Raw genomic sequence first — 19,206 nt, forward strand, 5'->3', positions numbered from 1 at the left:
ATCCTGCAAGAACGGGACCAACGATGACTGAAGAGAATTGTTCAATGTGACAGAAGTGCAACCTTTCCACAAACTGATGCAGATTTCAATGCTGGGCCACCAATAAAGGTCAGCGTATGAACCATTCAACGACACATCATCAATGTGGGCTTCCGGAACCAAGGGACCACTCATGTACCATTGATGACTGCACGACACAAAGCTTCACGCTTTGCCTGGGCCTGTCAACACTGACACTGGACTGTTGATAACTGGAGACATTTTGTCTGGTTGGAGGAGACTCTTTTCAAATTGTATTGAGTGGACATGTACGAGTATGGAGAAAACCTCATGAATCCATGGAGCCTGCATCTCAGCAGGGGACTGTTCAAGTTGGTGGAGGCTCTATAATGTTGTGGGGCATGTGCAGTTGGAGTGATATGGGGCCCTTACTACATCTAGAAATGACTCTGACAGGTGGCATGTACATAAGCATCCTGTCTGATCACCTGCGTCCGTTCATGTCCATTGTGCATTTCAATGGACTTTTAACAGTTCCAGCAGGACAGTGAACCCCATATGTCCGGAGTTGCTACAGTGTGCCTCCAGGAACACTCTCTGAGTTCAAATACTTCTGCTGACCACCAAACTCCCCAGAAATGAACATTATTGAGCATATCTGGGATGCCTTGCAACAGAAGACATCTCCACCCTCTCGTACTGTTATGGATTTATGGGCAGCGCTGCAGGATTCAGGGTGTCAATTCCCTCTAGCACTACTTCAGGCATTAGTCGAGTCTGCGCCACGTTGTATGGTGGCACTTCTGTGTGTTCACAGAGGGGCATACACGATATGAGACAAGTGTGTGTGTGTGTGTGTGTGTGTGTGTGTGTGTGTGTGTGTGTGTTTTCATTGTTGTAACACTTATATTTCTTTTGAAAAGTGTACCTAGTTAAAGGATAAAATAGCTTTGGTAGAATAGGGATAAAAATCATCTTCCATCTCCCCTTTAGAAAGTAGGAATACAATAAAGCAAACTCAGAGGGTGGATGGAGGGGTGGGGGTGGGGGGACAAAGTTAAGTATTCACTCACAAAGCTCTTCCACATTGTCAACAAGCTCTTTCATTACCGTCATGAGTGAAAATCACATATTATCTTGAAACCGTACCTACCTGTGAAGACAGAAGCTGAAAAGTAAATGTATAATTTAAAATACACACAAAGACAAAAATAAATGAATACATGACAGCACTCGATAATAATCATCTTTAAAAATTCCATTATAAACTGATGTCAAAGTCACACTGAGGAAACAGTTTGCAGTCAGGACTAAGAGGCATAAAAATTTGTAATATTTAAACTTCAACAGAATTCTACACAACTTTCATTCATCTGTTTTATTTATAGTCTTTACCGTTTTATAATTGTTTCAAAATAATAGACTCTCATGAAAGTGTAGCTGATTACCCAGAGTTGCCCAGTTCCATATTTTTGTGTCATTTCTTTCGCTCTTCCACCCGACCAGTAGGAGTGATATACCATTAATACCGTGACAAAATCAGTCAACGACCCAGAAGGCCTTTGGACATGACACTAAAATACGTCATTTTCGATTATTTTCAGTATGAGCATGTTCCCACTTCAATCTCACATCATGGCAGTACTAGGCAAGACTCTTCCCCTTTCACTTTGAGTGTTCTTCCAGATAGCAAATGATACATGTTTGGCTGAAAATACTCCACGAAATCCACAGATATGGTTTCCATGTCACCCCAATCCCATTCCCATCAAACCAAGGCAGTGAATTTTCGCTGGAATCACCACTACACAATCTGGCAACATCAAAAACTATAATGTGACAATTATTTTAATGTGACAACTCCTTCCCAACCAAACCCCACTACTGGCACTCTTTTATTCCCTCCTTAGTTATTTTCCCAATTAGGTTGAAATTTCTCCAGGTGTTCCACAAGTTAGCCAGGAACATACACACATACATCTATTTATATATTCAATTACAATGAAAACAATAAATTTTTGACAATACAATGTAATCGGATAGATAAAAAACCTACTCACCAAGCAGCGACAGAACACGCACATAAAAGGTTATAATTATGCAAGCTTTTGGAGCCAGTGGCTCTTTCTCCAGGCAGAAAGGTTGAAGGGGAAGGAAGATGGGCGAAGGAGATGTCTAGGAAAAGGGGTAGATTTTGGAAAAGTCATCCAGAATCACGGGTCGGGGGAGACTTTCTGGACGGGATGAGAAGGAAGGACTCCTTCCTTCTCATCCCATCCGGCAAGTCTCCCATGACCTGTGGTTCCAGGTGGCTTTTCCGAAATCTACCTCTTGTTATAGACCTCTACAGCCCTTTTCCTTCACCTCTTTTCATTCCCCTTCAAACCTTCTGGCTCTGGAAGCTTGCATAATTATTACCTTGCCACCATTTGGTGAGTATTTCTTTTATTTAACCAATAACATTCATATATTTTGTATATTTAAATAACCGTGTGCAGCTGTAATGTGTATTTATTTATGGACAACCAGTTTCGGACAAGAAACCTATCAAGCCACCGACATACTAACAAGATGATATAAGAAATAATACAAGTGAAAATAATTATGGTGAACCATTGTATACAGCAGATACACTTTACATCAGATTTCTGCCGCCACTATCGAGTTTCTTGTGGGACTTAGTGCCATAGCACTGTCAACCTGTTGTCCACACAAGGCACTGTCCAAATCCTGATGGAGGGCAACAGGTCACATCCTGTGCACAGCAGTCACCGGGAACCGCCGCAGAGGGCATGTGTAGGGCTGAGTCGCTAGAAGAGGCAGTACCCCGATACAAAATAGGTACACAACACCACACAGTGCCATTGATGACACAGCAGTGGCCAACTGAGGCTGATGGCCGCCCTTTGGCCTGTAGTCATCACCTGACAGAAGCAGGCGGCCACGAGCAAGTGCCAGCGAGGTCAACAAAGTGAGGTGTGCTTGCCCCAATGAGCTAGTGATGCAATATGTATTTAAAGTTGAATAAGTGCTTTTCTTTTGGTCAACAGTGTTTCCACAGGGCCCCTGAGACCACAGTCACCACCACTCACCCACCTGAGTGCAACTGCACTCAACAGAGTTGTTTCAATAAAGCTGACGTCGCCACGGGGGACAGAAGAGTGTGTCGCACCCTCCACAGTGCAATTGGACATTGCACTGTGGAGGGTGCAACACACTCTTCTGTCTCACGTGGTGACGTCAGCCAGTGATAACGTGGGCTGAGGGAGACTATTCTGTTCTTTTGTGGTGACAATCATGAAACTGAGAGTAGGGGACATCATGATTACTGAGTTACTGTTTTGAGATCAGAAGAGCTGATGGATGTCTCTCAGTTTAAGGGTAATTCTAAGAATGAATGACTAGACTCTGTGTGACGTACACAGTGCAATTTGCTTGGGCATTCTTCCACTTGTGCAGAATCTGTGGCAGTTGTTTGTTTTACACCTAATTGTTTTGCCCAAATGGCCAGGCAGTGTAGAGAGCCCAGGTGGCTCATAATTAGACAGAAGTAGTGAGTGTGGTAGTATAAGTAGGTATGGAGTATTCTGTCCCTGTTATTGTTGAATTATTAGTACTAAGTTTATAAAAATTAGTAAGGGTGATGCACTGGTGAAATCAGAGACACACAGTGTCACTGGTGAGGAATTTAGGCAGTTATCAGTTAATCAGGTAGCTCACTTGAGGGCTCTGAATATGGCGAAAACACAGGCAACAATTATAACAGAGATATAGCAAGCAGGAAAGTGGATGGTTTTTCTGTGAACAGTTGAGCATAATTTCAAAAAGGCATAATGAAGCCATAGAGGATTTTGTGGGTAGGATTAGGAAACATAATGTGTGTGTACATGAGTTATCAGATAATGATGAAGTGAACAAGGTGTTGCAGGAAGCTGAGCAACGGGTACTTGATGCTCTCCTTAATGGTTTAGCACCTGAGATATCTATGAGGATGTGCACTGGTACGTCATGCAGCAGTTAGATTAGATTGGAATATGAAGAAACTGATGTTTCATCAGGTGTAAGGGATCAGAGAAATGTGTTTGCATCAAATGTAAAATTTGTTAATTGTAGACATAGGGGGCCTGTGCAGAGGCAATGATGCCAGCCACAGAGCAATAGGTTTGGTATGAATTACCAGTGGCTTAACAGGAACAGTAAAAGAGGTGGAATGGATAGGTAGCAGGGGTATAGAAGTAATGGTAGGGCTGGTTTGAGTGTTAATAAGCACCCATTAAACTTATGAGGGAACCCCACACCTATCAAAAGGCATTTCCAGTAAAAGTAAATGCAGTGAAAATGAATGAAAAGGTGGAATGTGCTATAGTAGGTGTAATAGGTGGTATAGAGTATAAGTTTTTGTTGGACAGTGGGGCACACATGTCGCTGGCCTAAAGAGATTTAGTGGGTGAGAGGTGATGGAACTGACCATGTTATCTAGAACTGTGTTTCATGAGAAGGTGAGGCATTTAAAGGGGATCAAGACGACACAGATGGAGGAACTGTTATTAGAATTTCAAGACTTGTTCTTCCAGAAAGGAGCATTGCCTGCAACATCCGTAATGCAACAAAGGATATCAATAGGGAATGATGCACTGCTTTATTGCAGGCTATACAGAATACCACTGTCCCTGAAATTGATTTGGGAGTTTGTCAATCAGCAACTGGCTGATGGTGTAATAGAAGAGAGTAATAGCCCTTGGGGGGTGGGCATTGTGACGGTGTCGAAGAGTCTACGGACTGTTGTCTTTGCTGCCTACGCAATGTAACGGTATATGTTTCTTTTAAAATCACATTGAAGAGCTTTTACATATTATGATTTTTGGAAATAATTTATATAATGTGTATTTTTTACTTATAATGTTGAATGAGCTGTGAACAGAGCAACATAGCTGTGCAAACACTTCACTGTGAGTGGATAATCACTGCGTGCCTGCACCAATTTTCATTTTAACTATCTTATAAGATGATGACAATAAATGATTTTCAGTGGAGAGAGAAAAAAATAATAATGTTGTGATTTTAATCCGATTATTTTGCAAAGTTACTTTAGCTGCTGAAGTCATAAAAATAATACTCAAGAGTGAAGTTAAAATAGTTTTCAGTCTACAAAATACAGCATTGGCAAAGGAAATTGTACCATATTGACAGTATTCGGTCAAAAAGTACACCAGTGCAGAAGTGAGTTGCAACACAGTCAGCCGCAGGCACGCAAGAGTGTTATGTACTGCGAACAAGAGTTGTAGCAATAGCCAACGCTGTAATAAACTAGTAGAAGGATGGAAGCCTTTCCTCACTTGCCACCAGGGAATGTTTTGAATTTGTGTCTTAAGCCCCAAACGAACATAGTTTACAGTGTACAAGTACTCAGGCATTCATGTATTAAAATATTCTAGTCTCAGTATATCACACCCTCCACTTCGAGTCTGTGACACCCAAAGTAACATTCTGGAATGCAGTACAGGATCCACTGTTTGACCACAGGACAGGGCAGCCTGACCTGAGTCATGAAAGAGCTGCTGTTGGAACAGAGAGCTGCCTGTTTGCTGGGGGGAGGTAACAGCTGCCCCAGTGAAATTGCAGCTGCGTTGCTATGCTGTCATCACGGCTGCAGCTGGAGACTTTGCTGACAGTGCCATTCGAGTCACGCCACGCTCAGTCCCGCTCTTTGCGCTGTTAACAATGCCGAATATCTATTGTTTTGCATGAGAGGGAGTAAACTGTTCCTGATGTACTATGGCCGAGTGCCGGAATAAAGAAGTTAATTAAACAAATATACTGTCGTCCCGAAATCTCATTTCACTCACCACAGGTGAGGCCTTCTAACATATACATCTATTGGAAACTGAGTTGCCTCACTGACCATTAAGTATTCAGCCATTCGTGTACTAAAATATTCTTGCCTCAGTATCACAGCTTGTATCACAAGCCCGTGACAATATATTGAAAATTCAGTTGCATTACTGGAGTGAAAGACCTATTAACAAAAATAGTAACTGATTTATTAAACAATGGAAAATTCAGGATGGAATGTAACAATACGAAAGAAGGAAAGTTGCTACTCACCATTTAGCGGAGATGCTGAGTCATGATAGGCACAATAAAAAGATTCACACAATCACAGCTTTCGGCCATTAAGGCCTTTGTCAGCAGTAGACACACATACACACACGCACACTCACGCAAGCGCAACTTGTACATACGTCTGCATTCTCAGACTCAGAAACTACATAGTGAGCAGCAACACCAGTGCATGATGGAAGTGGTGACTGGGTGGGGGTAAGGAGGAGGCTGGGGCAAGGAGGGGGAGGGATAGTACGGTGGGAATGGCGGACAGTGAAGTGTTGCAGTTTAGACGGAAGGCAGGAGAGAAGGTGCGAAGGGGGGAGGGGGTAAGTAGCAGAAAGGAGATAAATAAAAATAAATCAAAAGACTGGGTCTGGTGGTGAAATGAAGGCTGTGTAGTGCTGGAATGGTAACAGGGAGGGGGCTGGATGGGTAAGGACAGTGACTAACGAAGGGTGAGGACAGGAGGGTTACAGGAACATAGGATGTATTGCAGGGAAAGTTCCCACCCGTGCAATTCAGAAAAGTTGGTGGTGGTGGGAAGGATCCATATGGCACAGGCTGTGAAGCAGTCACTGAAATGAGGGGTATCATGTTTGGCAGTGTGTTCAGCTACAGGGTGGTCCACTTGTTTTTTGGCCACAGTTTGTCGGTGGCCGTTCGTGTGGACAGACAGCTTGTTGGTTGTCATGCCTACATAGAATGCAGAACAGTGGTTGCAGCTTAGCTTGTAAATCACATGACTGGTTTCACAGGTAGCCCTGCCTTTGATGGGATATCCCATCGTGTGTGTGTGTGTGTGTGTGTGTGTGTGTGTGTGTGTGTCTACTGCTGACAAAGGCCTTAATGGCTGAAAGTTATGATTGTGTGAATCTTTTTATTGTGCCTATTGCGACTGAGCATCTCCGCTATATGGTGAGTAGCAACTTTCCTTCTCTCGTATTGTAAGTGATTTATTAGATTTACAAAGTATATGCATAAGAAAGTAACGGGAGAAATCTAATACAACATAGCAGCATAAATACAACAAAAAATGAATTACTAAATGGATTAAACAATCTTATAATTCTTGACAGCACCTCTTAAGAGGATCACATCTGCTTGCTACTACAGCAATGGGGCAGGCAGGGGCTTGAACTACATGCAATATTCTAAGGTTATTTTACATCATCATAATGCAAAGCTATCTGGATACCAACTATATATAGATACACACACACACACACACACACACACACACACACACACACTGGAGAATTATAATGTACATGGTACTCCAGCCCACCCTCCCTTAAAAAGGCATAGCATCATTTGTGGTAACTGTGACATATTAATATTATTACCAAACTATCAATATAGGTAAAAACTGAATGCAGCTTGCTATAGAGAAAGGGACTTGGCACATGATATGTAACTGTTTATTAACAAACTAGTCTAAAAAATATCAATAACAGAAGTGTGTTAGCATGAATAGATTGTTACTGTTTTAGCCACATTATATGTTTCATGGCAGAGCATAATGAGCTCAGTTGTGTAGTACTGATTCCTGGAAAGAATCACTTCACTTAACCTAGCACAGCATATAGTAATTCATATGTGTTATGTTATCGAATCTGAAACCTTATGTAGCTCAGCTCAGTGAGAAGATATGTAACGTAACAGAATTTCTGAGCGCACTGTTGCCTTTGCCACCTGAGTGACAAAGTATATATATTTCTATAAAAATTCATTACTGAGTTTTCACACATTATGATTTTGGAAATAATTACAAATTGTGTATTTTTTATGTTTTGTGTTGAAAGACTGGGGATCAGAGCAACATAGCTGTGTGTACTTCGCTGTGAGTGGACAGTTGTTGCACTGGTCAAAAAGACAATGTTAGCTGACAGCCAGCAATCATGAGAAGATACCCCTGTGCCCCTTTCCCTTTTCACACTAAAAAAATATATAGGAAACTCTTTGCATTTAACTGTGAAAATGTTTGCTCTGTATGTTGCATCTCACATTGAAAGGTTATCTGACACATGATCTAACTGTAGGAGGTCTATATACATTCTAATTGAAGTGTAATAGTTTAGATGTTGTTGATAAATGACTTTCAGTAGAGACAAATAAAATAATAATTATGTAATTTTAACCAGATTACTTTGCAAAGTGATTTTAGTTGTTGAAGTTTAACCCAGATAACCCTGACGTCCTTCTGGAAGGACGACGTAACTCACAGTTGAAATTATTTGTTTTTGCGAGTAACGCATTGTTGCAACGGACTGTGACACATTGTTATATGAAGTAGGCAGTGTCAGTTGCGTGCTGCGACAGTCAATTTGACGCTGTCGGTCATAGTGAGTGAGAAACTGTGTCTTGAAAATAGGGCCGATTTTACCATGAACGAACTGACTGACCTTGTCATCGATGGGTATGTATATTTTCTTTCATACTGCGTCAATAATTCTGAAACTTGTCATATAACATCTTAAAAAGTTAACCTATATTATTTAGGGGTTCATATTACGATAGAAAGTTTTCGTGAGTTGTAATTCAATAATGTTTTCAACCGTCCTTCCAGAAGGACGTCAGGGTAATATGTTGTCATTTTGTATTCACAGAATACGATGTACACTTATGGAACTTTTGGACATGTTAGAATCAAAAGATGAGGTAATACCTAATACTGGTGTGAATGTAACATTACACCTCCTCTAGATTCAACTGATGAGGTAACAAATGAAAATTCGAGTGCTGAAGAAAATCCAAGTGTAGATAAATTACCAGCAAGTCAGCTCAATGCTGCTGCGCTACACGACCTAAAAGAGAGGGGCGTGGAAGCAACAGGAACAATAAGAGGAAACAGAGTTAAGAATTGTACTCTATCATCCGTCGATAAAATGATAAAAGAAAATAGAGGATCATATGAAATTGGTTCTGACTTAGCATCCGGTATTTCCATTGTACGTTGGAATAACAACAATATTGTTACTGTAGCCATCAACTTTGACAGAGTGCAACCACTACACTCTGTAGCAAGATTTTCCAGGGAACAAAAGAAAAGGATTAGCGTGCTTCAACCTAACTTATTACAATCCTACACTACTCATATGGGAAGCATAGATTGAGCTGACCAAAATGTATCCCTATATAGATGTTCTATAAGAGGGAAAAAGTGGTATTTCCCGATTATTGCACATTTTATAGACATTGGAGAGAAAAATGCCTGGGATCTTTACAAGCACAACGAAGAACCCATAGATCATCTGACATTTCATCATCGAATTGTCACTGCAATTCTTGAAAGTTACAAAAGAGTCACTACCAGCAGAGGACGTCCTAGTAAGAGGGCAAAACTAGATTCTAGATTTGATGGAAGAGAACATTATGTTGCTGCATTACCAACGGACGAGATAACAAAAAAGAAGAAGCAGCTGAAATGTCGAAGTTGCCACAATAAACTACTACTATGTGCATAAAATGTAACGAAGCACTTCATGTTTGTTGCTTTTTGTCTTATCATACTAGTGCATAAAATATGGGTATAGGTTATTTTCTTTGTATTTTTCATTTTTTACCTGTTGTAGCCCATAATTCAAATTTATTTATGTCTATTTGAAAATATAGAAGCCAAAACAAGTTAATTGTGCAATGTCATATACTTTAAAAACATGTTCCCTTATTGTCCTGACGTCCTTCTGGAAGGACGCCCATTTTTGGAAATACCAAATAAAAATAAATACTCAAAATTGTTTTTCCTTTCTTCCTTACAACCTTGTGAATGAATGTAGATAAGATATAAATCAATTTTGAAAAACAAATAATTCAGGACTATCTGGGTTAAAAATAATACTCGAAAGTGATGTTAGAATATTTTTAAAGCTACAAAATGTGGCAAGGACAAAGAATATATTGATTTGTTGGCCTACTGAAGTGAACGATTTATCAATGAAAATAATAACTAATTTATTAGAGTTATGAAGTACATGTACAAGAAAGTAAAGGAAAATATCAAAGAATCCAATGAAATATATATTACTGAATAGATTAAAGACTCTTAGAATTCTCAATAGTGCCTACAGTCAAGACAGCATAAGAAGATCCCCGATGGCTTGCAGTGCTGTTGCCAGCTTTCAACTGTGAAGCACTAACGGCTGCAGGCCGTTTACGGAGCTACGACAACAATGAAGCATTACCATAGAAATGTTTAAAAAATTGCTTTAAGTTATTGGGTGAGGTAGGTCCGTGAAGCTGCCGCACCCAGCCTGCTGCAACTGTCAGCAATGAACTTACACTGACTCAACTATAGTAGGAGGATCATCTCTGGTGTCTAATATAACAACAAGAATATACAAAATACTAAAGTAATGTCATCAAAATCCGAGAACTATCTGTATGCAACCTAACAAATATTTCCAAAAAGAACTTGTTTGCAAAGCAAAATCATACTGATGTACAACTATATAATTAAACATATAGATGCAGAAGAAACACAATGTTCGTGAAACCAGCCAATGGTCACATAAATCATGGTGTACCACAGCACTTTCATCGTATATTACTAATGCATCCCCCCCCCCCCCCCCCCCCACAAATACCTGAGAAACAAAAATATACAGAGAGTATTTAAACTGAGTTAGAGGCACTGAATGGACCAATGATGATAAACTGAAAGATGACAATACGACATGTAATGATAGTGAAAACCAGTTGGAAATGCTGAACCAACAATATACTGAATGTGTTGTGACAAAGGACAATTTGTTTCAGGTTGGGACTGAAACTCGTGTCTCTTGTTTTCTGTGCACAGTTGCTTTAATCATTAGGCTATCTGAGCATACTTGCAGGAACAACTCAAATTTTCATTTTGTTTATACTGCAGGTTCCGGATTACTGATTGGTCTTGACACGTAATTTCAAGCCACTGCATAATAACTGATTACATTCCAATCAACCCGTTCATTTCATCCATATAATTTAGCCCATTACATCCCTTGCACCAGGGTACAATTATGTCTTTCACCAAATCTGTTCCCCTGGTGGAGCTATTTCCACAAAATGCAGCACCTATAATTGTAATGTTTGGAAATCATCAGTGATAATTAAAATTTGAGTCAGGGCTGGAAGTGTGCTTAGATATTATAATCGTTAAGGCAACTACTCGGGAAAAGAAAAGATCTGGGTTCATACCCCGGCAGACACAAATTTTCTATAATTACAACCCATTCATAATACAAAGTATTGTTACAGAATTGACAAATTCAAATACGGCTTGCCTCCACTGAAATAAAGATGTCACATTAAGGTTACTGTACCTTGAAGCTGCTTCATTAGACTGCTGCTGAGTACTGCTATTCGAGTCTTCTTCCCGTACACTGCCTATCAGAGCATATGTCATCAAATCATCTCCAGAATCTGAAAAAGAATAATATAAATACTTTTGTCACTATTATGAATGTGGGTGGCAGTGAATAAAAGTACATGAAACTAGAGTTTACCTGTTACAGAGGCATCTTCGCGCACCTTCTTCAAAAGTGAGCATGCTGCACCCTGCAGACTGTCCCTGCGATCTCTGACAGCCATCGAGTCACTGCTGTTACGCACATGACCTAAATCACACTTTTCCTTTTTGTGTTTCACAGTTTCTCCCTCCACTTGTGTGCCAGAAGAAGAGCACTTGTTTGATGGATTCTGAGACACACTTTCTCTTTTATGACTAGATTTATGGCGCATATCTTTCTGCCTCGAAACAGGAGTTCCTCTTTTAGTTACACTCTCTACTGTTACTGACGAGCTCAATTTGGAAGGTGGTCGAGGAGATTTCAATGGTAACCTTCTAGGTTTCGTACCATCAGTTGAAGGTCTTCTAGGTGGAGCCCTGGAAGGTGTCACACTACGATCACGTTGAAATGTGCTACTTCTCGGTGATCCTTTGACTCCATGTCTGTATTTACTCATTATTTTATCAGGTGACTGAAACAGCCTTTTAGTTTTATTAGAAGCTCTACTTTCTGATGCCTTTAATGATTTATCACCTATTCGATGCTTGTAACTAGAATTTGTATGCTTTACTTGTCCTTCTCTTCTACGCTCACTGCTTGTCTTACTACCAGAATGTCCACTGTGGTGTTCCTTCTTAGAAGAATGCTTTAAGTGTAAAGACCCCTGGACCGATACAGAACCTCCTGCCTTTGTATGAGACACACTTCTTTCTTCCTCATGAACTAAAGGCACTGTTGCCGATTTGGATGTTAAATCAGGCTCATTGGTTGATCTGTTCAAAACCCTGGGACTCACTTTTTCTGGAGAGATACTGAGTAAATCAAAAAATCCAGTAACACTAAGTGTATGAGAGCCCGCTTCATCCATAAGTGTAAAAGTGGTATCAGATAAATCTTCAGATTCCTTCTGCTGCATACGGGGGCCGTTCCCTTCGTATTTGATAATTACATACATATTACTGCTATCTGCAGAGTTATTAGACACAAACGAAGGTTGATGGTCTTCATTGTCTTTTACATCATTTTCAGAACTGTCCACATTAAGATGTTGGGCATCTGGAATGTTTTTTGAAGTATTCTGCATTTCACTTTGCTCGACAGCTCTGTCGTGGTAAATGCTATCAACAGTGGATCTGGTAAATGACTCCTCAATACTTTCTTTCCTCAATTCTGTACACGTCTTGACTGTGGTAATGTCTGCACAGACAAGTTCTCCTTCCATATTCAATGGCTGGATGACTTCACTTCTTTTTTCTTCACTTTCAGGAACATTGTGATGACGGGTATCTGAATTTTTTTCTAAAGTATCCTGTACTTTCACTTTCTCTACAATAACAGGGTCCCCAACAATTTTGTCATGTTCACTAACTGTGTTACCAACAATGGATTTGGCCAAACACACCTTACTGCTTTCACTCCTTGCCTTTGTTGATTTCTTTGCTTTAGAAGAATCTTGTTCTTTGTTATGGTCTCTCTTTACATCCAAAGGCTGGCTGCCTTGGTCATTTCTTTCATTTCTCCCCACAACACAATGCTGGTGAACACTTGAAAAGTCTTTTGGAGTATCCTGTACATTACATTTCTCTGCAACAATCATATTGCCAGAAATATTACTGAGCTCGTTACACTTGTTATCAACAACAGATTTGGTCAAGTGGTCTTTAGTATTTTCCTTAGCCAATTTCTTTGATTTCTTTACAGACACAGCATCTTTTTCTCTGTTGCATTCTGCACCTTCCTTATTCAGTGACTTCCTGGTATTTTCATGCTTTTTTCTTTGGCTCATGTGGTCCTTGGCATTTACTTCCTTTCCAGAAGTTTTGTGTGCCACGTCTTCAGGTTTTTTGTTAGTGGCACTCCTGTTGTCTTCTTCCACCTCTTGTAAACTGTGGACTTCATTTTGTATGGAATATGTAGCTATCTCTTTCCCTACTTCTTCAACACCTGTCATATTGTAAGCCTCTGGTTTCATTGACGTTTCATTACTATTTCCATTTTTCTTACTACTTGTTCGTGCAGAACCACCAAGACCTTTATGTGACACTTCACAGTCCTTTTTCTCATCACTATTAACCAACTCATTTTCATCTTCCATCACAGAACGTTTATTTGGAACAGTACAGTCTTTGTGACTTTTACATTTTTCATTTTGTGAGCCTATTGTAACCTCAGCAGTATCAATTTCCTGAGACAACTGTGCAACACCATGTGGTGGTTGACGTACTGTGCATTCTATTACATCGTCATCATTGTCATCACCATTCGGAGGACCCTGGGCGTGAGCACTTAAATGAGACTCACTGAAACTTTTAGTCTCTGATTCCTTACTATGTGCCATTCTGTTCACCTGTGGGTTCTGTGCTTCCATCCACAATCTTTCAGCAATAATATCGACAGATATTCCTTGTCTCCTGAGTAAAATACCCTTCTGAGGTGTTACAGTAGCAGTCAAACTTTCAGTTCCACGATCAGTAGCTGACACAGACTTAGAAGCAGGTGATTCTTCAGAGCTCCTGATTACTGTACTAACATTTTCAATCACAACTGAGTCTTTTTCTGTCAGCAGCGGCTCCTCACAGCCAACGTTTTGAACAACACTCATTTCCAAAGTGGCAGTTTCCTTAGTAGTAACAGCCTCACACAAAACTTTTTCATTCTTTTCTTTCTCAATGACGGTCTGGTTAGTCTTTTTTCTACGTTTGTCTTTCTTCATCACTTCTTTTATCTTGGTGCCTTTTACAGTATCAGAGGTCCCTCCTTTCAGTTTTGCCATCATACGGTTCTTTTTCTTTTCAAGTTCAGAACTGACTGTAAGATCAAATGCAGAATGAGAAATTCTGCGTTTTGTACGTATATCTGGCTCTACAACACTTCTAGTAATATTATGCTTCTTACTGCTTCCTTTTATGGTGGCACCATGAGTTGGGGTGTCCTGCTGACCAACAGGAATTTCCAAAATTTTTGCAGTCTTCACAGTATTGTTACATGCACTTTCCTTTCTACGAGAATTTTTGTTCTCAGACTGTAGTTTTTCAGCATCATTTCGTCTTTCTTCTTCTTCTTCTTTTCCTCTCTCCACTATGTTGATAGTTTCGTTTTGGCATTCCTTGTCTGTGGAAGAGCTAGCTGCAATACTTTGTTTACTTCCCGTCACAGAATTTTCTGATGTGACAGGCGCTGTATGATGATGATTCGTGGCACTTTCAGAACCCTCCTCTAGTATTTGTGAGTCATTTATCTTATCATTTGTTTGCTTCTTGTCACTTTCTTCTGTATCTGTACTGTGTACGACTGCTTCAGCACTAACGTCTGCTTTGTTGGTGGTCTGTGTATCTCCTCCCACTGTCAGCATATCTCGGCTGGGATCACTGCTGTAAGTAACTAATGTTATTTGCTGTTCTGCCTGAATCACTGAACCATCTTCTTCTGTTATAGAGATACAAACTTCCTGAGATTCGACTATCTCTTTACGACACACAGCTGACGATCGTTTAATTTCCAGTCGGTCAGGACTATCAGCTGATTCTATCCTGTTACATTCATCAATCAACACTTGCTCCAATGTTCTAGATGGTGAATGTGATGGTTTATAATACGAGGAGCATGAGGAGTAGTCAGTGGGTCTGCTCGCATATGATGTTGGACTGTTTAGCTCAGCTGAGTGTGGCGTCACAGCAATATTAGGTGTAGGAGGGAAGTTTGGAGTTGGGATCATAGACAAGTCGATTGAAGGTTGCTCACGGAGGAAGTTTGAAATTGGAGTATCTAATAATGTACTTGGACTCATGATACGGGGTGTAATTGGAACCTGAAACCCTGTGCCAACAATGCTATTCGTTGGGCTTACTTTCTGTGGAGTTTCCAGGGCAGCGGTGGAGATAAATGCCTCCATAACATTTACCTCCTTACACACACTTTGTATAGTTATGCAGCGTGAATCTTTACTTTCGCTACTCCTGGCAATGGAAGTCGTATCAGTAACTGGGGCAGCTGATACGCTTACTTTTGTGTTTGCTTCTGTTTTAGTGTGGTCCGTCTCACTATCATCCATTTCAGAGTTTAACTCATTTCTCTCCAAAGAAGAGGAAGCTCCTAAACCTCTGTCAGAATCATTAGCCAAGCTGGAAGCATTATCACCATTTCCTCCCTTTGTATTTTTTCCTTTCGATTTCTTTTCTTTACCTGTCGTACAATGTTTAATTTTCTGTCTTTTCCTAGGAGTCCCATCAACAACTCCTGACACTTTTCTTTTCCGGTTTCTAGAACTCTGCTTTGTTGAGGTTTCTTTAGGATGTACAAATTTGGAATTTCCTCCCTGTTCACTAGCGGAACAGGTTTCCTCTGGTTCCAATTCTACAGTTTTCTCACTATTTGTAGCAAACTTCTCTTCAAGATTATCAGAAGTTTTTGCAGGAACAGTACTTGCATCAGCTAATAAAACTGCAGATTTATCTGAATTTTGTTTTGGTTCCAGGTTTCCACCGGTCACTGGGACATTCTCTGTACTTTCATTTGTACTGTCCAGAGTTTTTTTCCCCACTGCACCTTCCTCCACATCGATCACAGAGACACTAATGTCTTCTTCAGGTGGAAGTCCACTTTCAGTCTGTTTGTTTCCAATTTCTTCCACCAGACTCTCCAACCTCGACTCCACCAACCTCGCTTCTTCCTCAGTCTCCTTATCCACCTTCTTTTTGTTCCTCTTCACTGTTTTCTTTTTCACATCTGATTTCTTAACACTTACTTCATAATCCTGTGCCACAATGGCACGGAGATCTGCATCCCAAGCTCTCCTCTTGGTCTCTTTAGACTTACTGTAGTTTAAGATACTTTTTCTCCATACAGCAAGTGCTCCTTCCTGATTACTCGCAGGTGTTTCACATTTGTCTGAATCATTTTTCTGATTATCATCTGATTCCAATACAACTTCCAAAGGAGATGAAGGTCGGTCATCAGAATTATGGTCCTCTCTTGCAGCAGCACTAATACTCTGACCTGCACTGATGAGATCATTATTTTCCTCTCTTGTTGGACTCACTAGGAGAGGTGAAGTATTACCAAATATGAGACCTGCTCCAGTAACCCTCTCCCAGTCACCAGAAAGCTTTGGGGTTGGAGTCCTCGTGGCAATGGGGACTGTCAGAGTTGGTGTCAACATATCAGAGTGCTGTCTGGTGGTCAGAAGGTCCGGCGATTTGAAAAGACTAGAACGAACATTTTTTGCCTGTTGGATCCTGCAGTCACTGCTGCTGTCAGGGCTGCAGGAAGTATTAGCATCATGTGCCGTGTCCTTTGGAGCAGAATTTGAACGCCTCTTCAATAAAGAATCTGTAACTGATTTTGGTGGTGTGCCAAAATCCAGTGCACGAATATGACTTGTACGTCTCCTTGGCGTGCTGAGACTGAGTCGGCCACCAGCCACTGTGGATGTTCTACGGACAAGGGGCGTCTGCCGAGGCTTACAATCAGAACCCGACTTTTCTGTAGTGTTCTTATTTATATCCGGTCCTACAACATGTGGTGTCTGGCGTGGCTTACGAGCAGTGTCACCAGTATCAGATTTTTGTTTTATACTACCACTTGCATCTGGATCCACTGGCCTCTCATTTGAACACATGACACTATTAATACCAGCATCGCTTACAGGTTTCCGAAGTGAATTATTAGCATCTAAATGTGTACTGACTTTTGTATCATTATGTACTTGTGACAGATCTTTGTCTTTTACCACCTCCTGACTTTTATGTTGAAAAACTATATCCGAACAACTTTCTGTTGATTTTACAGAAGAATTAATGCTACTTGCAACTTGAATTCTAGAATCTAATGCGAGTGGAACTTCTTTGGTAGCACCAAACTCGTGTGAATCATGGTATGATATATCAGGTATGCTTAAAGAGATTCCTTGTGCACCTTCCATTACTATTATAGAACTTTCTGAAGCTAAATTATTTTCATTTTTTTGTGTGGTTTCATCGCCTTTTTTCAAGGTCGTGGAAATTTTCTTTGAGCTCTCTGCTGCCACAGCTGTTTTTTTCTTTTCATGGGCTGACACAATCTTTTTTGACCCGGACTTCTTTTTAGCTTTCTTTTTGGAAGAAGATGATTTTTTCTTTGTATTTTTTTTGTTTCCAGTGACTGCAGGATCTACAGCTTCTGCAACTTCTTGTTTATTCACCACATCTGTTTTTATTAGGTTCCTGAGGACAATATTCTCTCCAGTACCTATAATTGTTTCAAAATTTGTTATTAATATATGGATTAAATACAACAACAAGATATAATACGAGATACAATATATTTGTATGATGCTCCTGAATGTTAATAAAGGCAAAAATGCATTTTATGGCAATGTCCATCATGCATCACTAAGAGTTGAGTTGTTACAGAACTTCACATTCTTCAGTTCATGCTTTTGTGGCTTTAGTATTATTTAATCACTAATTATTAAGAGAGCTTACCCCTGAAACAAATGTTTTCATCTTGACAGGACTAGTTGTTTGGCACAAATAACATGAAGCAAATTTGATACATTCACATCCTTCAATCACACAAGCGAAATATTCCACATACACTAAACAACAGTGATCGTCTGATGCTATCTGCAGTACACCCATCAATAGCATGCCTTTATTAGATTTACACACAACTAAAAGAAGTGCACATAAGAAGGAGGGCAGGGGGGTACTGCGCACCAACAAGGGTCAGTGTACTATGTAACACTCTAACCAATAGCTTCATACTGTTGCTTCTGACTATAGGTACACGTAGAACAGCTAGTGTTGATTTTGTTCTAGTGTAGGCATGGTGTGGCTATTTAATCATTGTAGTGTCCATTCTCAGTGACAGAAGTTAAACATAACACATACTATGTTAACAAGTGACCGCTATCTTTATCGAAGTGCGCAAATTTTTCAAACACTGCCACCTTTTTAAGTGCACAACAATCTAACAGGACACAATACGACTAGTCATTCGGAATGCAATTTTTCCATACTACATGTTACATAATATTTTCTGAATATTCTATCCTGCATTTTTCATATTCTCATCCATTTAATGTTGCATAAGAGCAATCACATAAATAAACTATGAATAATGTCATAACACCCCTGTAACACAATTACCTACATGCTTAGCAAGTATACATTTTTTTTTATGAAAATTTATCTGAAATGTCAAACACAAGTACAAAGATAACCATAAACATTGCAACATTATTAAGTTGGAAAGCAACAAAAGACACCCAGACATGAAGTATATTGCGTATTTGGGTATGTAAATGATTAGCATTTCAGCACAAACGTGCACAGCAGATACGGTGAAACCCCTATTAAAACTGAGGAAAATGCAGAATTGAGAACGTTACAACTCCAAAAATACAAGCAAAAACATATATAATTGGCATATATGATTAAAAATCGCAATCCTCATCAATATGTTGTGTAAGTGGAGGAAATTAAATGTACAATACACTGTTTACACAATAATTTGTAGTAATGAATTTTATCAGTTCTTAAAAAATCACAAATGTGTAACAGCAAGTAAAAATTAGTCAAAAATTGGAATTGGTATCTGAGTACAAGTTAATTGAGCTATTTTCTGACACAATATG

General features: G+C 39.9%; 1 protein-coding gene across 1 annotated transcript in view; it reads right to left on the reverse strand.

Annotated features, from left to right (window-relative positions):
• The window catches only part of LOC124596634, a 265,721-nt gene that overhangs the window by 106,861 nt on the left and 139,654 nt on the right, over positions 1-19,206 (reverse strand). Inside the window, exons 13-14 of the mRNA XM_047135866.1 lie at positions 11,589-17,816; positions 11,406-11,505 (exon numbers count right to left, since the gene is read on the reverse strand). Of these exons, the coding sequence (XP_046991822.1) occupies positions 11,406-11,505; positions 11,589-17,816 (6,328 nt within the window). The remainder of the gene's footprint in view (positions 1-11,405; positions 11,506-11,588; positions 17,817-19,206) is intronic.

The sequence above is a fragment of the Schistocerca americana genome, chromosome 1, assembly GCF_021461395.2.
Source record: "Schistocerca americana isolate TAMUIC-IGC-003095 chromosome 1, iqSchAmer2.1, whole genome shotgun sequence".
Taxonomy (NCBI): domain Eukaryota; kingdom Metazoa; phylum Arthropoda; class Insecta; order Orthoptera; family Acrididae; genus Schistocerca; species Schistocerca americana.